The 24,856-nt window shown below is 44.2% G+C and overlaps 1 protein-coding gene across 1 annotated transcript in view; it reads left to right on the top strand.

Annotated features, from left to right (window-relative positions):
• Positions 1 to 8,149, top strand: part of LOC137545174 (uncharacterized) — a 173,643-nt gene extending 165,494 nt beyond the window's left edge. Inside the window, exon 5 of the mRNA XM_068266286.1 lies at positions 7,948 to 8,149. Within this exon, the coding sequence (XP_068122387.1) occupies positions 7,948 to 8,034 (87 nt within the window). The 3' untranslated portion in view covers positions 8,035 to 8,149. The remainder of the gene's footprint in view (positions 1 to 7,947) is intronic.
• The last annotated feature ends 16,707 nt before the right edge of the window (positions 8,150 to 24,856 follow it).

Raw genomic sequence — 24,856 nt, 5'->3', positions numbered from 1 at the left:
GCCCATATACCTTGCTACCTATACTGAAAGCTACCAATATTGAAGGCACCCATACCTAGCTAGCTATACTGAAGGCACCTTTACCTCGCTACCTATACTGCGGGCAACTATACCACGGATCGCACAATTCGTATGTGCAGGATTCGTTAGATTCGGGATTCGAAAGGTTCGAGATATTCGAGAACCTTTTTAGATTCGGATCCGGATTCGGATTCGAAGAAATTGTGGATTCGTCCCATCCCTAATATATATATATATATATATATATATATATGTATATATATATATATATATATATATATATCCCTAGGCCTTCTCAAAGGACTAGAGGACATGATCTTTGCATGGAGGAAAAACGTTTTAGCCATTTATTTAGGAAAGGGTTCTTTACAGTAAGAGTGATTAAGATGTGGAATGCATTGCCACAGGAAGTAGTTATGTCAAATTCTATACCTGCATTTAAAGGGGGCTTAGATGCTTTACTTGCGTTGAAAGACATCCATGGCTACAATTACTAGGTAATGCCCAGTGATGTTGATCCAGGGATATTATCTGATTGCCATCAAATGTTTCCCTTTTGGGGCTAATTGGACCATGCCTTGTAAGGGTTTTTCGCCTTCCTCTGGATCAACAGGGATATGTGAGGGAACAGGCTGGTGTTGTACTTGTTCTCTGGTTGAACTCGATGGACGTATGTCTTTTTTCAACCTAAATAGCTATGTAACTATATATATACATACACCACTGAGGCTAAGATGGAGTCTCAAGGGGTGTAGATATACTGTACTCAAACCAGGATGTGGTTGGGCAGTTGCTTCTTTGCGTTACATCCCATGCCACCTCAAATGTTGTTTTTTGTTTACATTACGTGAACATTATAACACAATGCAATGCCCCATTGTGAAACTAGCCTTAATATAAACAGTGCTACTGTAGATAAGAGTCACAAACTGTATTCTGCTATTTATCCCAATACTTAAATTATGTTGCTGGTACATTGTAAGTTGATATTTGATTTTGAAATAAAACTATATTTTTTTCTAAAATGTGTGTGTTTATCTGTCTGTACAATATCAATAACAACACATGTTAATGGTAAAAATGGGGAAGAAGCGGTCGAGTGGATAATTGGTTATTTCATTATGAAAGGCATGTGGACCCAAAAGTAGGTGAGGTTAGAAAACGTAGCTAAACAGTATTTTAATTGTAATAAAATACTTGTAAAAGTTGTAATAGTTTTTTTAATTGTAATAGCCTCAATGATTTGTTCTCATTGCATCTTGTCTGTTGTAGTGCCCCCTTTCAAAGTCTCTCACTTTAATGCTACCACAGTGGCTGGATAGTGTACTGGTTAAGGGCAGTGCCTTCGACATGGGAGACCAGGGTTAGAATCCTGGCTAGGGTCAGTACCCATTCAGTAAGGAGTTCAAGGCAAGACTCCCTAACAATGCAGGGTGGCCTCTTGAGCACGTCTTAGTGGCTGCAGCTCTTGAGCGCTTTGAGTCCGACAGGAGAAAAGTGCTATATAAATGTTCGGATTATTCAGTTTATATAGTGGCCCTGTTACAGTGTACTTCATTAGCACCCCATAAAGTAAGTATCAAATTAATAAATAAATGATCCGACTAATTCAAGTCCTCAAAAAATATCAATTTATTAGGTATGTCACATATCGACTTGACAATGCGTGCTGGGATCTGGCCGCCTGTACGCGTGCGCTGCGAGTATGCTTATGGCCGGTACGGCATCTCACGGCACAACACATGAACACGTCATACGATGGCAGCTACGGTTGCTAGGGTGCTACACGTATAGTGCGCGGCCGCGCACAACACATGACGCTGACTATTAGGAGACATTGGAGTATATTAGGGGGCCTTTCCCAATTGCAGTCAGCCTCCTCAGAAGCAGCTGGAGCTGCGAGCGCGTAGGGCTGTCCCCCTTTCCTCTTTGCATGATCTATTCTAACGGGTGAGTTTACTCTCTTTCTGCATGGAGCACTTTATTCCTTGTATTGCATTTTTCCAAATAGCACTTATATGCACTTTTAAAGACCTCCTGTTATTGTTCATTATTGATTGCACGGAACACTGTTGCATTTGACACTATTTTTACATTGTTAACTAGAGAAGTTTTTTTTATATCACTTCCCAGAGAGCATTGGACTTTTGTACAGTTGTTCATACATATTTATATACACTTTTGATATTTTTCTATATAGACTTTTTGTATTTGTATTGATTTTTGCACGATTTTTGTATAAAAACTCTTAGTGAGCGATTCAATTTTCTGCACAGTGGCATTGGTTTACAGCATCACAGACACTTTATGTATTTTGTAGGAAATCCTTCCATTATCTAAAATTTATCGGCATTGTCATATGATTAGCATGCTGAGAGGGGTGCTGCTAACTTGCAGTGTTGAGGGATTTTTTTTGTATTGTTTTTAAATGTTTTTTGGGATGTGTCCCTAATAAATTGATATTTTTTGAGGACTTGAATTAGTCGGATCATTTATTTATTCATTTGATACTGTATGGGGTGCTAGTGTAACCAACAACCATTAATAGGTATCATTTTTCTTGTGAATTGCCTATGGCTTTTGCCTAGGTTGTACATTATATCATACCTATTATTGTCTGCTCTAAATGCATTTGTGTATAGATGATAGTATACTTCATTATACAACCATATACAGTGCCCCCGTGCAGTGCCTCTGCACCCATGTATAATGAGGTAGAAGTTTATTGGTCCAATTCCAATCTGCATAAATTACTTTTCCATATAATCTGCATCAATTCAAAGATTATTTACTTTAAGAGAAAGTAGGTAGGGACATAACTAGAAATCACTGAGGCCCCCAGCAAAAATTTCAATGGGCCCCCACCCTCCCATTAACCACTTAAGGACCGAGGTGATAGAGATCTACGCCCTGTTTTGATGGGCTCCTGGCTGGCAGGGCGTAGATCTCTATCACCGGCGCCGCCGCTCCCCGCCGCGATCGCGCGCACCGAACCGGCTGCACTTAGCTGTCTTATGACAGCTAAGGCTTCCGGGTATCGGCAGGAGCCGTCACTGATTGGCTCCCTGCCGTGTGATCGCTGTGAGCCAATCACAGCGATCACCCTCCGAAAGGCAACATAGTTGCCGTTCCGCCTACCTCTCCGCCTCCCTCTCCCTGTCACTGTGGATCTTGTGTGACAGGGAGAGACGCACAGCCTGCAGCCGTGACAGGCTGTGCGATTTTAGTCTAAAAATAAACTTTTTTTTATCCAGCACTCCCCCCCCATGTATCCCTTGATCCCCTCCCAACCACCTATATATATATATATATATATATATATAGATCTATCTATATATATATATATATAGATCTATCTATATATATATATATATATAGATCTATCTATATATATATATATATAGATCTATCTATCTATAGATCTATCTATCTATCTATAGATCTATCTATCTATCTATAGATCTATCTATCTATCTATCTATCTATCTATCTATCTATCTATCTATCTATCTATCTATCTATCTATCTATCTATCTATAGATCTATCTATCTATAGATCTATCTATCTATAGATCTATCTATCTATATATATAGATCTATCTATCTATCTATCTATCTATCTATCTATCTATCTATCTATCTATCTATCTATCTATCTATCTATCTATCTATCTATCTATCTATAGATCTATCTATCTATAGATCTATCTTTCTATATATATATATATATATATATATATATATATATATCGATATATCTATATATATATCTATCTATATATATATATATATATATATATATATATATATCGATATATCTATATATATATATATATCTATATATTTTACTGCATTGTGATTTTAACCACTTGCCGACCGCCCCTACCTAGGGGCGGCGGCAAAGTGGAGCCCGCAACGACCGCAATACGCCGATCGGCGGCGGCTCGTTGCGGACTAGCTGGCCGGGGATTGCACGCTGGATGTGCCCACCCGCGACGTCAACCCGCCAGCCAATTAGCAGCGGCGGCGGGTTGTTAACCCCCGATCTGCCGCATGTAAAGCGGATAATACGCTTTGTAATGTATACAAAGCGTATTATACAGGCTGCCTCCTGCCCTGGTGGTCCCAGTGATTGAGGGACCACCAGGGCAGGTTGCAGCCCTCCTAGTAAGTACCCAAGCACACTGATCCTGCCCCCTGATCGCCCACTGCACCCATCAGACCCCCCCTGCCCACCCCTCAGACACCTGTTTGCACCCAATCACCCCCCTAATCACCCATTAATCACTCCCTGTCACTATCTCAATGCTATTTTTTAGATTAGGTCCTAAACTGCCCCCTGGGGGCTCCTGAACACCCCCCCCCCACACACACACACCCTCATATCTTCCCTAGAACCTGTCACTGCTACCCATCAGATCAGGCCCTAATATGCCCCCTGCGGGCTTCTGATCACCCGGCCAAACCCTCACCCGCCCCACCGCAGTGACAGAATTGTTTTTTCTGATCACTGCTGATACGACTTAATTGCCATGTCCAGGTCACGATTTGAGAACATTCCTGCACTTCAGTGCCAATACAACCTGTCATCTAAGAAGCCACCCTGCTTATGACCGGTTCCACAAAATTCGGCCCCTCATAGACCACCTGTCATCAAAGATGCAGATGCATATACCCCTGAACAGTCATTTTGAGGCATTTGGTTTCCAGACTACTCCTCGTGGTTTTGGGCCCCTAAAATGCCAGGGCAGTACAGGAACCCCACAAGTGACCCCATTTTAGAAAGAAGACACCCCAAGGTATTCCGTTAGGTGTATGACGAGTTCATAGAAGATTTTATTTTTTGTCAAAAGTTAGCGGAAATTGATTTGTATTGTTTTTTTTCACAACGTGTCACTTTCCACTAACTTGTGACAAAAAAATAAAATCTTCTATGAACTCACCATACACCTAACGGAATACCTTGGGGTGTCTTCTTTCTAAAATGGGGTCACTTGTGGGGTTTCTATACTTCCCTGGCATTTTAGGGGCCCTAAACCGTGAGGAGTAGCCTAGAAACCTAATGCCTCAAAATGACCTGTGAATAGGACGTTGGGCCCCATAGTGCACCTAGGTATGTGTAAAAATACACCCCAAAACACATTATACTATTTCTCCTGAGTAAGGCGATACCACATGTGTGACATTTCTTTTGCAGCCTAGGTGCGCTAGGTGCGCTAAGGGGTCCAAAGTCCTATGAGCACCTTTAGGCTTTACAGGGGTGCTTACAATTTAGCACCCCCAAAATGCCAGGACAGTAAACACACCCCACAAATGACCCCATTTTGGAAACTAGACACTTCAAGGTATTCAGAGAGGGGCATGGTGAGTCCGTGGCAGATTTCATTTTTTTTTGTCACCAGTTAGCAGAAATGGAAACTTTTTTTTATTTATTTTTTTTGTCACAAAGTGTCATTTTCCGCTAACTTGTGACAAAAGATAAAATCTTCTATGAACTCACCATGCCTCTAAGTGAATACTTTGGGGTGTCTTCTTTCCAAAATGGGGTCATTTGGGGGGTATTTATACTATCCTGGAATTCTGGCACCTCATGAAACCTGACAGGTGCTCAGAAATGAGAGAGATGCTTCAAAATGGGAAAATTCAATTTTTGCACCATAGTTTGTAAACGCTATAACTTTTACCCAAACCAATAAATATACACTGAATGGGTTTTTTTAAATCAAAAACATGTTTGTCCACATTTTTCACGCTGCATGTATACAGAAATTTTACTTTATTCGAAAAATGTCAGCACAGAAAGTTAAAAAAATCATTTTTTTGCCAAAATTCATGTCTTTTTTGATGAATATAATAAAAAGTAAAAATCGCAGCAGCAATCAAATAGCACCAAAAGAAAGCTGTATTAGTGACAAGAAAAGGAGGTAAAATTCATTTAGATGGTAGCTTGTATGACTGAGCAATAAACCATTAAAGCTGCAGTGGTCTGAATGGAAAAAAGGCTCTGGTCCTTAAGGGGTGAAAAGACTGCGGTCCTTAAGTGGTTAAGGAAAAAAAAACATCATGCATGTCTCCCCAAGAGAGGAAACAGAGTAAGGAGGGAAGGTGATAAGAATTAAAGTGGTAGACTGGGTGGAAGGGTCATTGTATATGGAGGGCTCAGCCAGGGTGTATGTGTATGTAGGTGGGAAGATGGGGGGTCAGTATAGAGGAGGGCTGTCAGAACTGAGGGAGTGATGGGTGGGGAAAAGGTCAGCCAAAGTGGAGAATGAACAGTCAAAACTGGGGTATAGTCAGGATAGAAAGACCAGCAAGGGTGGGAGGAGGAAAGTCAGAAGTGAGGGGGTAGTCAGGGTGAAGTGTGTGTGTGTGTGTGTGTGTGTGTTTGTGTCTCTCTCTGCGGGGAGGGGGTCAAAATGGGTGGAAAGTAGTGAGGACTGAGGGGGTAGTCAAAGTGGAGAGGTCAACCAGGGTGTAGGGAGGGGTGTGAGAATGAAAGGGGCAGTCAGAACTGACACAGGTAGTCAGGGTAGAGATGTCAAGCAGGATGGGGAGAGAGAAAGCAGGCTGCAGGGAGGCAATCAAAGCTGAGGGGGTAGTCAGGGGAAAAAAAAGTCAGCATGAGAGGACGGGCAAATCTGAAGAAGAGGGGTTTACCTTGCAATCAGTGCAGCAGAATGTATTTTAATCAAGGAACTCTCTGCAGCTTGCTCTTCTTCCCTGCGCTGTTAGCTGAGCTAACATCGCTACATGGGAAAGCTCCATTAGGACCGGGCTAGGGGGAAGCACTGCATCTGCCCGCGCTTGTGATCTGCCTATACCCTGTTATGACTAATTTATTTTCATCCACTCGCCCTGGCTTGCTGGGCTGCTGAATTCTGACCCCTGTTTCTGCCCCCCTGAGGTTGCTGGTGTTATTGTTATGCCCCTGCAGGTAAGTGTTGTTGTTTTTTTTAATCCATTGAAAGGCATTTTTTGTGTTTATTTAAAGTATTTCTTTACAACTCATAGTTTTTGTTTTTATAATATTTAACTCTTTGAGTTAAGAAGTAAGTAGTCTGCAGAAACACATTTTTCTTATTCATTTCTGTGGGTCTTTAGACAAGGTACACCATTCCCTCATTACTGCAAGGCATAGAGGCTTTTTTTATATGCGGTTTCTTTTACATGATCAGAATTACAATAAAACTAAAATGTGCCTGATTTAAAAAAAAAAAAAAAAAAAAAAAAGGGACAGAAAGAAATAGCCCATTTGTGCTAATCACTACAACTGTCCACTGAGAAATGGAAGGTGTGGAACTGCTAATCACTTTTCTTTTATCATAAGTCTACCAAATATACACTTTATAAACAGACAACACAAAGGAAGATGTGTTGAGAATTCAACAATTTCCTTTGTATTCTTGTTTTATGGAATACCCTACAGCAAAACAAGATGTAGAAGTGAGAGACAAAACTTACACAAATACTCAGATAATCCTCTGAATTAAGGAGCTTGTAACCTAATTAGAAGTGTGGCAGCCTGACTACTATTTACAATTTTAACGTTTTGCTGTACAGAGTTAGAAAGGGAAAAGTTAGAATGGTGAGAGTTCATTACACAATAGGCGATTCGAGAAGCAGAAACTTAAGATTCCTCGCAGCCTCATAATGTGGAAATAGCAGACGTGAGAGAGAGAAGGGGGGAGAGCGGGGCATCTCATTACCAGCTACTAATCGCCTTGAGGGCTTGATTATGGACAGTCAGAGAAACTCGCAAGCCTTATACAGGGAAAGACTGATAAATTACGCACCTATAATCTCTGCTGCTTGTGCGATAGCTACATTTTTCTAAACATAAAATATTTATGTGCATAAATAGCCAATTCCTCTTTGCGCATGGCACTTCCCCTTTAGTTTCAAGCCTGTCAATTTTTTTTTTCACAGATCAATGATTCCCACAGACTTCCTTCGGACCACACTGTCAACGATCACAATCCTTCGCCATCAGTGAATCAATACTCTGAGAGCTGATCCTGACTACAAATGTTTACAGATATAGGCGGTCTACGCTGTTTAACTCTATTGCTTCTTGTTTATGCAATCTGGTTATAGGGGTTGTTAGCATTAAAATAATTTCTAGTTTTTAGCACCTTTGTTTTATTTGTTTGTTTAGCACTTTTGGAGCTCCATCTGGTAGATTGAATAAGTGAGTGCCACTTTATTGTTGCAGTACAGACATCTCTTAAGCGGAATACTCACAGCAACGCCACCTGATGAATGAGCTTTTCCCGATCCATTGTCCTACCTGCGGGAACTCTCGACGGCATATGATGGGCGCTAACGAGAAATCAGCACTTTGCGCTAGAGTTACTGGAGATCGGAATGATCGTCCGCGATTGCGAGAATCTAGCATGTGTATGGTGGCCCCAATGTATCAGCAAGATATCCTGGAGTCCTGGATTGCCTCACTTGGGCCCAGACCAGGCTGATTGTTTCTCTCCATATGCTTCCTGCTCCGCTGCATGTCATCTCTCCTCCATTAGGCTAGCAACTAGTGTACACAGCGATCAGCTTCCAACTGTCACCTAAGGAATTGAGGCCTGATCCCGGAGGTGCGTACACACATGCGACTATAGTCGTTTGAAACGATCGTTCGCCGATCTTTTCAAACAACGATCGTTTTAAAAAAACATCCAACGATCATTAAGTCAAACGATGGACGAGCTAGATCGTTAAAAACGAAAGATCTGCCTTGGCGGATTTTTTTAAACAACAATCGTTTGCAAAAGTAGTACATCGTTAGAAATGTTAGTCTTGACATGCGCATTTCGTTATATCTCCATAGAACCTTTCATTTTTATGCGCAAGTGCAACAGTTGCTTTTTGTGATTTAACGTTCGTTCTATGAATGTGTCCTGTGACATGTTAATTGCTACACGATTATACCATAATTGTAATTTTAACAGGACAGAGTGTATTTTTGTATGTTTTGTCAATGCTATATTATGTAAATGCTCTACCTACAGTATGAAATCTTGTACTGTAATGTAATGTACGTAACGTTAGTTTTACAGTGTAACGTACGTTTTGAACCGTTCGTTACGTGTGGACGGAACTTGCTATGATGACACTTCCAGGAACAGTATGACGTTGTTCCGGATTGTTCGTTAACAAACGATCAGATCGTTACACACCTTTAAAAGCTAACTTTACTTAGGTCGTTCTTTCGTCAATTAAAAGATCGTTCGTCGTTCACAACGAATGATCATTGTTGTATGTGTGTACGTATGTGTGTACGTAGCTCTACAGATGACAGTACTTGTGCATGCGTGTATAACTTTAAAGCTGCATATTGTGCAACATAAATACCTATGTATCGCTATACCTATATACCTATACCTATATATCCCAGAGAGATTATTATAGCCAATTATGCAGACAAGGTAGCATGCCTTGTGCCATTGGCGTGACCTGCATTTCCCTGCATTTCCTAGATATATGAGAGCATTGCTATGGTAATGCGCGCTACGCTACTGGCAGTGAGTGTACAGCAACTTTACCAATGTTTAGTGCATATGCAACTACAGCATATAAAACCTAAGTTAGATTAAAAATAACAGTACATGCCCTTTAAATTGCTTAGCATTCCAGACAAGTTTGTGAAAACCCTCACCTCATTTGTCTATGTTGATAGGTTATTTATGTCTGAGTGTAATTCCAGCATACAGAGTGATATAATTCTCTAAGTGCTGACATATTCAGCTGGGAAGAACTTTGGTAGGTTGTGAAGCACTATACGAGTAAAGCAAGAACACCTTGCAAACACAGTTTAAATAACGACTTTAGGCTGGGAGCACTCTTATTTGAATCACGTAGCAGAAAACGCATGCAAAAATCACATATGATGAAATGGGCCGCATAGAAATCACATTGGTCCATGATTCACAATACACATTTCATGTACATTTAAAAATCACAGAGCAATTGGCTTTTCCCGCATACTGTATGCAAATCGCATGCAAATTACACACAATGCTTTCACATTGAGCCCAGGGCAAGATGATCCACAAGGCAACCAAGGCAGATGCCTGAGACCTAAGGGGTACTAAGGTGGCCACTTTCTCTGTCCCCTCTACCACCTTAGATTACCAAAAACACTATGGGGAGCCAAAACTACTATCTTGCCTTGTGCCCTATTTTGTCTTAATCCTTCTCTGATGGAGCCGCAATAAGTATGCGTTTTTAGGAAGAGTAGGACAAGAGAAACTTAACAGAAGGTCTTTTTCTCTAGAGAAAAAAATGAATGAATGAAATTCTCCCAGCTACAAAGGGGCCTTATAATTTTGTTTGGGGGGCCAATCAATATTTTACCTTGGAGCCCTATGATTTCTGACTACACCCCTGGTCTAAGGCGAATTGTGGAGTAACTAATACAAGTGAATTTTGCTACAGAATGATACAAAATGACCAAGCGGAACCCACAGGAAGATGTGTGGATACAAATGAATGCTATGGGGGCCAGGGCCATTTCGGGGGCAGGAGGAGTCGCAGCATGAGTGTAGAGCATTGGCCACACATCGGCGAGGAGGGGGGACACTCCCCCCCCCTCACCTCGGTCTTTCCCCTCGGTGCTCCCCCGACAGCATCATTCAGTGGCAGCAGGCAGCGGGCAGGAAGGAACACATACCGTCATGCATTCCACTCACCGGAGGTTCCACTCTCTAAGTGTCTGATGTTACTTCCTGTTTATACATGAAGTAGCGTGAGGCACTTAGAGATCGGACCTCCGCGGTGGATGGAGGTATGTGTTCCTGTCTGGTGCCTGCTGCCACTGATGCTGGAGGGGGAGTGCTGAGGGGAGAGCCCGAGGTGAGGAAGGGGAGAGTGTCCCCCTCGCCACCAATGTGGGGCTAATGCTTTCCCCTCATGCTGTGACCCCTCCTGCCCCCAAAACGGCCCGGAGGGGGGGGCCTAACCAAATTTTCGCAGGGGGGCCCGGTGATTTCTAGTTACGCCCCTGGCCAGGATGACACCAACTGGCTCACTTTTCCTGAGTTTAGTATAGCGTGCGCATGAGGCTTCAGCAAAGAGTCATTTGGCCATGCATTTTATATGTTAACAAGTCTGCATTGTTGATTAATGCAAATTTACTATAATATCCATTTAAAAAATGAGAGACTGAAGTATGGCTTGAAGCCTTTCTTGTACAAACAACAAACTGATAATAAGCTGAATCTTCCAGACATTTAACTGTTTCAGCTAATAGGTTGAAATTGACCGGAAAGCAGTGCAGACTAAAATAATGTGAAGTATCCTTGTTCTGTGCACAGTATTGACATCATCAGCGGGATGGCAGTTCTGATGCACACAAATAAACAAAGAGAAGAAATCAGCTGCCGGGAAGAAGTAACGGGGAAAATATGCTGTGCGTAGCTTTAATTACTTCCAGTTTCCAGCCACAGGCAGTGCTTTTTTCATTTATATATATATTCTGTCCAGAACACAGACACAAAACTCCTAAGATTAAATGAGGAATCTTGGATCAGTGAACTTAAATCTTCATCATTGGTATTGTTGCCTTGGGGGTGGCTATCGTGATGCATTTTGACAGAACCTTGCTGAATGCTTTATGTGCACTTGTATCATTTTCTTTTCTCTCTTTAGCATACAGTGCAGCATTGTGGCAGCCTTGCTATCGCCGCTTAACGTCGTGAAGACTTTTTCTTGACCCTTTAAATGTGGCAAAGCTCTCTGCCAATTTTGATATGGTTTCCTGGCCAGAACATCCTTCATGTATGAGATATAAAATAAACTATGCCAACCTTCTAAAACGTGTCAACCCATAGACTCTTATCCCTATCATTATCATAAGAGTCCCTCCACATGAGGAGGACTTTCATAGGATGCAGACAGCATTCTGTAGAGAAACATTTTATCACGGTCATCTCTATGCTGATTATTTAATTACTGAGCGTACACGGTACAACATAGGAATCAATGGATCTCTAGCATGGCATATTATCCTGGAGGTTTACCCTAACAGCGATGTATTTGGAACGTGACAGGAGTATGAAGAACCACTCAGGCGACAGACTTGAGATTTTTAACCTTTTGTTGGCCACTTCATTTGCATTATCAAAAACATTTCTGCCTACGTGATTTGTGGCAGTAAAGTGACACATTATTCACATATTCTCTTATTCTTTCCAGCAATTAAAACTGCTTTGTTTATCCAGTTTTCTCTCTTCCTTGCATTATTTGAGGTTTTATGTCACGTGACGTTCCCAGAGCAACAGAGATACACAAATCCCTCTTATTAGTTTAGATGTTTCCTGGACATTCCGCCCTTCAATACGGAGAGACAGGCCAGGCAGATCTCCTGTCTGAATGAGAAAAGTCTGACAATGCTTCTTCAACCTCCGGGAAGACAATGCTTATGAACCACATGAGACTGAGGCGGAGGAATGCATAAATAGCTCAGCCATATGATGCTCAATTGTTAAGGCAAAAAAGGCATAATTAGCACCTTGCAAGCACCCACAGGAGAAACTCAGTCAACGGAGGGAAAATCCGTATAACAATATCGAGTGCTTGGAGACACGAAAGACGATAGCAGGCAATGTGTTCCAGCCAGGTGCTCTTATTAAATGAGTGCAGTTTAACTAGCACAAACCTATTCGTGTCTGCCTAGCGACCCTAACCAACGTCTCCAGTTGCTGCCATATGGTCTATGGCAAGAGCATAATACATTCAGAGCTTCAATCTATAAATCCAATATCTGGATTCCCAGTCTGTCTCCAGATGTATATGCTTTATCAGCACTCACAAATTCCAGGCAGAGGGAGTCAAAGGCAGAGTGATGTTGCCACCCTGACATTTAACATATCCATGGCCTAGAATGGCCATAGCAGAGCTCACAAAAATTCTGTGTTCCTAGCCTCTCCAATTCTCCTGGCTACCCCCTCCCTCTCTTTGTCGACTGATAACTTTCCTTACATTGGTTTTATGTGTAATATTTATCACTAAAATTGTTTATATATTTTAGTCAGAAACATAATAAATATTTCATATCAGATCAGTTTTTTTTGTGTTCCTCCTGCACCACCACCTGGTAATGTTGTGTGAGCAGAAAAGGATGTCATTTTACTGTTGCAGTAAACAAGTCTGTAACATTACAAAAGCAAAGTCCTCAGACTTAGTGGCTGATAACTAGGCGTGTTGTCAGGTGGAGCAACTTTACCTTTAGTGCCCTGCAGAAAAATGAGTTCATTCTTAGGCCTCTTTTCCATGGAAAGTTGCACTGTGTGCTCAGCAAGCAGTTACCAGGCAGCAGTGAGCAGTTATCAGGCAGCAGCAACCAGTTGCCAGGCAGAAGTAAGCAGTTGTGAGAGTTTGAGAGGCATTTCACTGCCTATCAACTGTCCATGGAAAAGAGGCCTTAAAGAGAAACTCCGACCAAGAATTGAACGTTATCCCAATCAGTAGCTGATACCCCCTTTTACATGAGAAATCTATTCCTTTTCACAAACAGACCATCAGGGGGCGCTGTATGACTGATATTGTGGTGAAACCCCTCCCACAAGAAACTCTGAGGACCGTGGTACTCCTGGCAGTTTCCTGTCTGTTAACTTTGTTGCATTGTGGGAAATAGCTGTTTACAGCTGTTTCAAACTGCCAAAAAAGCATGCAGCAGCTACATCACCTGCCAACAGTAAAAAAGTCTCCATGTAATAAATGTCAGATTGTAAATCAGGGATTTAAAAGATTTTACAATGGGCAAACACTGACTAAATCATTTATACATAATTATTGTAAAAATGAAGCACTTTTTTATCACATTATTTTCACTGGAGTTCCTCTTTAAACTCACAAAGCTTGTCAGTTAAACCAGTAGGCATAGCTGGAAATTAACATCTACAGTGGAGGAAATATTTATTTGACCCCTCACTGATTTTGTAAGTTTGTCCAATGACAAAGAAATGAAAAGTCTCAGAACAGTATCATTTCAATGGTAGGTTTATTTTAACAGTGGCAGATAGCACATCAAAAGGAAAATCGAAAAAATAACCTTAAATAAAAGATAGCAACTGATTTGCATTTCATTGAGTGAAATAAGTTTTTGAACCCTCTAACAATAAAAGACTTAATACTTAGTGGAAAAACCCTTGTTTGCAAGCACAGAGGTCAAACGTTTCTTGTAATTGATGACCAAGTTTGCACACATTTTAGGAGAAATGTTGGGCCACCCCTCTTTGCAGATCATCTCTAAATCCCTAAGGTTTCGAGGCTGTCTCTGTGCAACTCTGAGCTTGAGCTCTCTCCATAGGTTTTCTATTGGATTAAGGTCCGGAGACTGACTAGGCCACTCCATGACCTTAATGTGCTTCTTCTTGAGCCACTCCTTTGTTGCCTTTGCTGTATGTTGTGGGTCATTGTCGTGCTGGAACACCCATCCACGACCCATTTTCAGTTTCCTGGCAGAGGGAAGGAAGTTGTTGTTCAGGATTTCACGATACATGGCTCCGTCCATTTTCCCGTTAATGCGATTAAGTTGTCCTTTGCCCTTAGCAGAAAAACACCCCCAAAGCAAAATGTTTCCACCCCCATGCTTGACGGTGGGGACGGTGTTTTGGGGTCATAGGCAGCATTTTTCTTCCTCCAAACACAGCGAGTTGAGTTAATGCCAAAGAGCTCTATTTTGGTCTCATCAGACCACAGCACCTTCTCCCAGTCACTCACAGAATCATTCAGGTGTTCATTGGCAAACTTCAGTCGGGCCTGCACATGTGCCTTCTTGAGCAGGGGGACCTTGCGAGCCCTACAGGATTTTAATCCATTGCGGTGTAATGTGTTTCCAATGGTTTTCTTGGTGACTGTGGTCCCTGCTAATTTGAGGTCATTCACTAACTCCTCCCGTGTAGTTCTAGGATGCTTTTTCACCTTTCTCAGAACCATTGACACCCCATGAGGTGAGATCTTGCGTGGAGCCCCAGAGCGAGGTCGATTGATGGTCATTTTGTGCTCCTTCCATTTTCGAACAATCGCACCAACAGTTGTCACCTTCTCTCCCAGCTTCTTGCTAATGGTTTTGTAGCCCATTTCAGCCTTGTGCAGGTCTACAATTTTGTCTCTGACATCCTTGGACAGCTCTTTGGTCTTTCCCATGTTGGAGAGTTTGGAGTCTGTTTGATTGATTGATTCTGTGGACAGGTGTCTTTTATACAGGTGACTAGTTAAGACAGGTGTCCTTAATGAGGGTGACTAATTGAGTAGAAGTGTCTAACCACTCTGTGGGAGCCAGAACTCTTAATGGTTGGTAGGGATTCAAAAACTTATTTCACTCAATGAAATGCAAATCAGTTGCTATCTTTTATTTAAGGTTATTTTTTCGATTTTCCTTTTGATGTGCTATCTGCCACTGTTAAAATAAACCTACCATTGAAATGATACTGTTCTGAGACTTTTCATTTCTTTGTCATTGGACAAACTTACAAAATCAGTGAGGGGTCAAATAATTATTTCCTCCACTGTATATATATATAATAGGCTAAGTGCCTCAACCTTCAAGCAAGAAGAAGTAGTGCCCTGCCCCCAGGGCCGGTCCAAGCAAGAAGAAGGGGCCGGTCCAAGCAAAAAGAAAAAGTAGCTCCCTGCCCCAGGGGTGGTCCTACACTTGCCGCCGAGCTGGAGGGGGTAGCGGGCAGAAAGGGGGTATTTGGCACAGTGGCGGGGAGAGGGGTCGGACCCCGCCTCACCTGGGTCCCCCATCTACGCTCCCCCTCTATCTTAAGTTCAGCAGCAGCAGCCGCCGCTATTAGTAAGAGGCAGTGGGCGGGGATGACTTACCCCTTCCACAATCCAGCGTGCGTTCCACTGTCGTCACTTCCTGCAATGCCGTCCACTTACAATACAGTGGGCGGCATTGCACGAAGTGATGACAGTGGAACGCACGCTGGAACAAGGAAGAGGTGAGTCATCCCCGTCCCCTGCCTCTTACTAATAGCGGCGGCGGCTCCTGCTGAGCTTAAGCTGGAGGGGGAGCGCAGATGGGGGACCCAGGTGAGCAAGGGAGGTCCGACCCCCTCCCCGCCGCTGTGCCCAATACCCCCTTCCTGCCCGCTACCCTACAATTTTCCTGATTTAAAAAAAACAAAACTTAAAAACAGCATATCAACAGTTATTAATACTAAACCTAATTAATTAATACTTTCAAAGTTAAAATGTTGCTATGTGTGTTATGTCAGACAATATAATCGCATTACTAACACAATACACTTATTTTGTAATGGTACATTCACATCTGCACGCAGGGCCGGATTACCGACCAGTCAATGAAAGCACCTGCTTGGGGCCCCAGTCACTGTCTAGGGGCCCCATCAACAGGGTGGGAGAAGCAGCCCTCAATCCCGAATGTCCCCCACTCCTCTCTCTGATGCAGTCAGTGGATGGCCAAATCTCTGTGCAACGGCATGTGCGTGGGGGAGGGGGGGGGATGGGGGTTATTGTGGACTCAGTGACCCGCTGCTTTGCATAGCTCCAAGCTCCACTACTCTGATTCAGTATTGTACAGGGCTGCAGGGAGGGTCACTCATCATCCACACGCACGATAGCAGTGGCTCCGCTTTGCATTACACTACACTGGTGGCGAGTTACTGTGTCTTTAAGGTCCTGGCTTGATGACCTCATCAAGCCAGGATCCTTACAGTGCAGTAACCTGCCGTCAGTGTAATGCGAGGCGGAGCCGCTGCTATCGCATGGATGATAAGTGACATTCCCTACAACCCTGCACAATACTGAGGCAGATGTGGAGCCAGGGGCGTAACAATAGGGGCTGAAAGGGATGCAGCCACGGGGGAACCCGGGGACACCTCTGGTGCCCGCCCAGGACTGTTTTGGGGTCAGGAGACAGGAGGGGATGCAGCACATGAAGGGGGGGCAATGCCCACACACAGCGGTGGGGAGGGGGGCTCCCCCATCAGTGCTACCTCCTCCGGCATTAACTAGCAACAGCAACGGTAGTGTAAGGGAACACGGACTTCTGCGTTCCACGCTGGAGGTTTTCCTCTCTATCAGTGCCAGATGACGCCACTTTCTGATAAACAGGAAGTAGCATCATTGGGCACTGTTACAGAGAAGAATCTCCAGCGATGCGTCACCATGAGATATCTCACGGTATGGGTCCAAGCCCTATATCGTAAAGCTATATCAATCCATGCCATGCACTGATGAAATCCAGAAGGTCTGAAACAGCTGTATGCATGTTGGAGTGTTTGGCTTTGTAAAATGTTTAAACTTTATGTTCCCTATACACAAGCAGTTCTGGATATGTGGCTTTCCTGGCTTTCAGGGGCATAAAGATATGATTTGCATATTCCAGAGTGATGCATAATGGGAGGCCATACTTGCTCACTTACAGCTGAATTATTGCAAATTCCCTCTGTTTTCAGAAGGCAAAATTATTATAAATAAATCTAGTGAGGGCAATATTATCCTCCAACCAGGAGTGGTCACCAAACACAGAGAGTGCATATGTGAAGACATTGGGCCTGATTCACAAAGCGGTGGTAACAGTGAGCACACTGGTGAAAAGCCCTTTAGCACTCCTAGGGCTCGATTCACAAAGCGGTGCTAACCCAGTTAGAGACTTTAGGCGTGATAACCATTGCACCACGCTGGTGAAAAGCCAGTTTAGGCGTGATAAGTTTAGGTGTGATAAGTTTAGGCATGCTAAGTTTAGATAAGTGTAGATAGCGTGCAAAGTCCTGCACGCAAAGCAGCGCCATTAAACTCTATGCGAAGTGCACCAGACTTTGCTAGCGCAAAACTTTTGATCAGCTGTGCACTACGGTGCTAACGCAGTTGGTGCTTAAACTTATCATGCCTAAACTTATCACACCTAGGGCCATATCCTATTCAAGGTGATAAGTAGCTTGCAGATGCGAGCTACTTATCACCTTGCCATCGCGCGAGGATTACCGGCAAATCCTATTGCCCATATCCTTCGCGCGATGGCCGATCGTTAGGGAGCATTACTCAGGCGAAAGCCTGAGCGATGCTCCCTTTTACCGAGCGATGGGGAGTGAGGTTTACGCTGTGGTGCTGTCCATCAGCACCACGGCCTCACTCCCCACACATGCGCACTCGCCCGCCGCCATCTTTCGCCGCTGCATCTGGGGGTCTCCTTTAATAAGGAGACCCCCAGAGCTCTCCGTCGGGTCGCCGCACAGTTTAGAAGCCCCCGCGCAGCTCTGCACCGGCACCCCTGCATACATACCGCCGCAGATCACCCGCCGCCTCTCGCCGCAAAATCCGTCGCGTAATTACAGTGTATCTAACACTGTAATTACTGTCGGCATAGAAGGAGCCCGGGCAAAGCATCTTTGAATCTGCAGCCTGGGCTCCCCATTGGTCCGCTGTCTGAGCCATATTGGTTTAGACAGCGGACCAATGGGGAGCCCAGGCTGCAGATTCAAAGATGCTTTGCCCGGGCTCCTTCTATGCCGACAGTAATTACAGTGTTAGATACACTGTAATTACGCGACGGATTTTGCGGCGAGAGGCGGCGGGTGTTCTGCGGCGGTATGTATGCAGGGGTGCCAGTGCAGAGCTGCGCGGGGGCTTCTAAACTGTGCGGCGACCCGACGGGGAGCTCTGGGGGTCTCCTTAATAAAGGAGGACCCCAGATGCAGCGGCGACGACGTGCGTTAGCTAGTTTAGACCTGCTTTTTGCAGGTCTAAGCTGACGCTCATGTCTGCCGGGAAGCATCGCTTCCCGGAGACATGATAAGGGTAATTGGATTCGGTGTTAAGAACTCGCTGGGCGATTATATCGCCCAAGCGAGTTCTTTTCCGCCTGGGGGGGTCTATAGATTTATTAGATTAGGCGATGCCCCCATCGCCTAAGTTAAGAACTCGCCAGTGCTTAGCGCTGGCGAGTTCAGCAATAGAATATGGCCCCTAAACTTATCATGCCTAAACTGAGTTTAGGCGTGATAAAGGGCTTTTCACCAGCGTGCTAACTGTTAGCACCGCTTTGTGAATCAGGCCCCTAAACTCAGTTTAGGCATGATAAGTTTAGGTGTGATAAGTTTAGGTGCGATAAGTTTAGGCATGATAAGTTTAGGTGCGATAAGTTTAGGCGTGATAAGTTTAATCACCAACTGGGTTAGCACCGCAGTGCACAGCTGATCAAAAGTTTTGCGCTAGCAAAGTCTGGTGCACTTCGCATAGAGTTAAATGGCGCTGCTTTGCGTGCGGGACTTTGCGCGCGATCTAAACTTATCTAAACTTATCATGCCTAAACGTATCATGCCTAAACGTATCATGCCTAAACTTATCACGCCTAAACTGGCTTTTCACCAGCGTGCTGCAATGGTTATCACGCCTAAAGTCTCTAACTGGGTTAGCACCGCTTTGTGAATCAAGTCCATTGGGCTCGATTCACAAAGCGGTGCTAACCCAGTCAGAGACTTTAGGCGTGATAACCATTGCACCACGCTGGTGAAAAGCCAGTTTAGGCGTGATAAGTTTAGGTGTGTTAAGTTTAGGTGTGATAAGTTTAAGCGTGATAAGTTTAGATAAGTGTAGATAGCGCACAAAGTCCCGAACGCAAAGCAGCACCATTAACCACTTCCACACCATGACATTTTATGCTGATCTGTGCAGCGTGGGCTCTCCAGCCCACAGCACAGATCAGCTAGCAGCCAGGGCGATCAGACTTCCCCCCTTTTTTCCCCACTAAGGGGATGTCCTGCTGGGGGGGTCTGATCGCCGCCGGCTGCTTGCGCTTGCGGGGGGGGGGGCTCTTCAAAGCCCCCCTCCGCAGCGCTTTCTGGCCTCCTTCCCCTTCCCTCCCTCTCCCTCCCCCTGTGAGCGGCGCAGGACGGAAATCCGTCCTGCGCCTGATGGGATAGGCTTTAGCCTATCAGGTGCCGGCGGTCCCCGGCCAATCAGAGGCCGGGGATCGCCGATCTCCTCTACGGCGCTGCTGCGCAGCAGCGCCGTATACATGTAAACACCGGGGAAGATCTTCCCCGTGTGTTTACATTTACCCTGCGAGCCGCCGATCGGCTCGCAGGGTGTTCACGGAGACACCCTCCGTGAGCTGACATGGAACGGTTTCCATGGTATACACTTCTGGATTCAGGGGCGTGTATATACGTACCGAGAATCCGGAAGTGGTTAAACTCTATGCGAACTGCACCAGACTTTGCTAGCGCAAAACTTTTGATCAGCTGTGCACTGCGGTGCTAACGCAGTTGGTGCTTAAACTTATCGGGCTCGATTCACAAAGCGGTGATAACCCAGTTATCACGCCTAAAAGACTTTAGGCGTGATGACCTTTTCACCACTGAGTTATCACCGCTTTTTCCTGCTCTTCGCGCGAAGTCCCATAGGGTTTAATGGGAGCTTCGCGCGAAGCGTCGGGTGCTGCGCGCGCTCTTACGCGCGTACGCGCGGTAACTTCGCGCGAGTTTCTTCTTATCATGCCTAAAGTGAGTTTAGGCGTGATAAGGGCCTTTTCACCAGCGTGCAAACACTTTGCACCGCTTGGTGAATCAAGCCCATCATGCCTAAACTTATCACACCTAAACTTATCATGCCTAAACTTATCGCACCTAAACTTATCACACCTAAACTTATCATGCCTAAACTGAGTTTAGGCGTGATAAAGGGCTTTTCACCAGGGTGCTAACTGTTAGCACCGCTTTGTGAATCAGGCCCATTGTGTCAACTAAAATCATCATGAATACTGGGGTAATAGAACTCTTTACTAGTCATATGGTCAGCTTCAGATAGTCCAGCAAACTAATGTCAGAGAAAAAATGAATGCATAATAGAAAATGGCTGATATGTAAAATCAACATATTCCTATTTACAGTATATCTAAAACTAGACCAAAGGGCGTATTGTAAATATTGATTAGATACTATATCATTCTCTGATATCCACAGATTGCACACCTTTGAGTCTGCTAAAGCCAATAATAATAGGTTTGGGACCATTTGGCATGAGTGGCATGCAAAATCAAGTGGGCTGGAATGGGGCAGAATGAGACAGTGTGAACAGATTTGCAGAACCTCCTTCAGGGCTCTTTCACACTGGCACGATGCGTTGCGGCAATTCACGGCACTGCTACCGCAGGACAATGAAAGTCTATGGGTGCTTTCATAATAGCTGTGGTGCGCCGGAAGGGCTCAATTTGATGTGCTTCCATAAGTACTTTGCCGCGCATATCTGTGTCGATGTGCGGCGGACCAGAAGTCATGTAAGTCTATGGTGATGCAGGGATTTTAAAAATGTTGGCGGTGGCAGTGTGGCATGCACTTCCATATACCTGAAACAGGAAGTGACCGCAAGCACGCATCACTTCCTGTTTGGCCAAATGCCAGAAGGGGAATACCGCATAGTAACGTGGTATTCCCCAAAGACCCGTTTTTGGCAGTGTAGAGACTAGAGATATGAGGCTACACTGTGACTGCTAAGACAGACTGTGAGACTACCTGAAACTGCTTATAAATTCAGAAGTAACTGCTGTCAGAAGAAGAGGCCAACTGTGACTGCCTGCAGAGACCAGGGGCCACTTGTGGCTGCAAACATAGAGAGGGGGAAATACATAACTGCTGTCAGAGATGGGGGATAACATGTGATTGATGATGATGATGATGATTGAGAAGCTGCTCAGAACTTATGGCTCTAATTAAAAGGCTACTTGTGATTGATGGCCTATTTGGGGGACAGCTATTACAGCTGGTCGTAGGTGGGTGTCACATGTGGGAATTACTGTAAGTGCTAGCCATAACTGAGGCTACTTATGAATGCAAGCTTGTGCAGATGCAATTTATAACTGTTGGGTATGATCAAGCTATCATTTGTGACCCCTGACAAGGTTAGGAGCCATCTATGACTATTGGACAGATATGGGATGTCGAACATAATTGGAATGGAACGGTTGGCCTTGACTAAGGGCCATTTGTGACTAATTTCTATATTTAGGGGCCATATATGAGTGCTGGTTGAGGCTGGAAACCTCCTTTATCTGCTGGCAAGAAGTGAGTTAATTATGAATGCTTGCAGAGATGGGGGCCATTTGTGATTTCAGACCATTATTGAGTGGCTATCTGTGATTTAAGGTGTGTACACACGCTCTATATGCAGGAACGATGGGTCCGTCGGACCCTCCCGCTGGGTGGGTTCCAGCGATAGTAGAGCGTGTGTACAGTCTGTCTGCAGACTGATAAGGCTGTTTCTCAGCGATCCGCCGGCCATTGTTAGGGCATACAGTGACTGCTGGCAATGATTGGTGGAACACCTGTGATTGCTGGTCAGTTCGGGACAAAATTGGTGACTGAGAATGAGGGCCACCTGTACCTGCTGACAATGCTTGAAGGAGTAGTGGAGTGCTATTGTGAAATTTGGCCGTGATTGGGAGTGATGTGTGACTTTTGTCCATGCTGGAAGAGAGTATTGTGATTGCTGCTCAGGACTGAGAGCTATCTATGACCGGGCAGCACAGTGGCGTAGTGGTTAGCTCTCTCGCCTTGCAGCGCTGGGTCCCTGGTTCGAATCCCAGCCAGGGCACTATCTGCAAAGAGTTTGTATGTTCTCTCCGTGTCTGCGTGGGTTTCCTCCGGGCACTCCGGTTTCCTCCCACATTCCAAAAACATACGGATAAGCTAATTGGCTCCCCCTAAAAATTGGCCCTAGTACTTACACTACATAATATAGACATATGGCAATGGTAGGGATTAGATTGTGAGCTCCTTGAGGGACAGCTAGTGACAAGATATATATATATATATATATATATATATATATATATATATATATATACACTGCACAGCGCTGCGTAATATGTCGGCGCTATATAAATACTAAATAATAATAATAATAATAATAATAATAATGACTGCTAGCAGTGATTGCTGTCCATGACTAAGAGCTATCTATGACTGCAAGGAGTGGTTGAGGGCCACTTTGGATTATTAGCCATTGTTAGGTGTCAGTTGTGTCTGCTGGGTGTCTTCTATGGCCATTCTGGATGAACATGAAGGAATGACTTTTGTGCTTCTGGACAGAGCTTTGAGAGAGAGAGAAAAAAAATTATAATTACGATCCTGGTTTTACAATATTTAAATATCTTGTAGTTCAAAAGATCGTGCTGTACTTAAAATACATTTTCTGCAAAATATATTAGACCCCTCCTCTCTTATATATTTCCTTATCTCATTAACAGTTTGTAATTATTTTAACATTCAGATGACAAGCAGGTATTGCTGAGAATTACAAATTTTCCACAATTTCCATTAGCCCCTGGAACGTTCTCTTAATGTCCCATTCGGTTTCCTGAAGCCGACCTTCATGCATTTCATAGAGCTGTCTTATAACGTGCCTCGCAAGGCATAATTAGCAATTCACGAGATTCATTTTCAAGCGGGCAAGGAGAGGAGAGAAGGAAATCACCTTTTAGCAAATGAAAGGCGGGCGGAGAAAGACTATTTAAAACCCGCGCATGAAATCCCCCTGAGCACAGAGCTAGCGTACATGTTGACTCATTGCCAGGAAGCTTTACCCAGCACCGTATAATGCGCCTGCAAGAAATTGACGCTTCTAGTAAAGATATCGGGCCTGTTGCAGTCTGCTTGGGCTTCCGCATTTCACATCACACCATCTCAACTTTCTTTCTTCATCTTTTCTTTTCCTAGTGGCAGACAAATCCCAAACCATCCTTCAGAATGATGTACCTGAATATGCTAACTAACCCCAGAAGGTCCTACATAAGAATTCACTCTGAATAACTGATAACCTAAGGTTGGCTTTCCTCAAGACCTGCTTAATTGACTCCTTCTCCTCTACCATGTCTGCCCAGTGCATTGCTATTATGTGCTTCATCTCAAAGCCTTAGACCCTGAACCAGGCTGAGTATTTATATATATATATATATATATATATATATATATATATATATATATATATACACACACATATATATATATATATATATATATATATATATATATATACACACACATTTACTATGTATGCTGCAGGCTGATGCCATTGCACTGCGTCAACAGTTATTGTGTTCATTGCCACCAGGGCCGGATTTGTACTTTTTACCGCCCAAAGGCCCGCTGTCATCAACGCCCCCTCCAGTGCTACCCTGTAGCTGCAGCTCAAATAAAATTGCAGAGGAGCACACTCATGGTATTTTCAGTAATTAAGTGGTGGGTCAGGAATCACACTCCCTGACTTGTCGCATGACATGCAAGGACACCTAAAAGCTGTACAGTAAAGTGTGCAGTATAAAAGTGCCTAGTTGCAATGAAGAACAGGAGAGTTTAGATCTGACCTGGCTGCCACTGGAATAGGTAGAATACCGTGTTCCACTGTGCTACTGACTGAATGTAGGGAGAGGGTGGTGGTGGAAGGTGTGACACGCTGGTTTGCAGCTGTACAGCACTGTATTTGCACTAGGTGCATGTTATGTGAATTAAACTCAGGATCAAAAAGGAAAAACACTGGGCAGTCAGGTTAGTTACTGGTGGTAAGGGACTAGTGGTGAGGGTGTATATATATTAATATATACAGTCACTGGCGTAACAATAGGACCTGCAGCCCCTGCCCCCACGGGGGGACCCCGCTTGGGGCCGTTTTGGGGGGCTGTAGGGGTCGCAGCATGAGGGGAAAGCCATGCTGCACTTCGGCAGGGAGGGGGGACGGCCCCCTCACCTCGGGCTCTCCCCTCTGCCCTCCCCACCAGCGTTGAATAGTTTGTGTATGCAGGCGGCGGGGCAGCGGCAGATACATACCTTCCGTGCGCTCCAGCATGGACGTTTCTCTCTCTAGCCTC

This window comes from Hyperolius riggenbachi, chromosome 2, assembly GCF_040937935.1.
Source record: "Hyperolius riggenbachi isolate aHypRig1 chromosome 2, aHypRig1.pri, whole genome shotgun sequence".
In the NCBI taxonomy this organism is placed as follows: Eukaryota; Metazoa; Chordata; class Amphibia; order Anura; family Hyperoliidae; genus Hyperolius; species Hyperolius riggenbachi.
The sequence above is the reverse complement of the archived record's forward strand: the minus strand, read 5'-3'. Positions and strand labels throughout refer to the sequence as shown.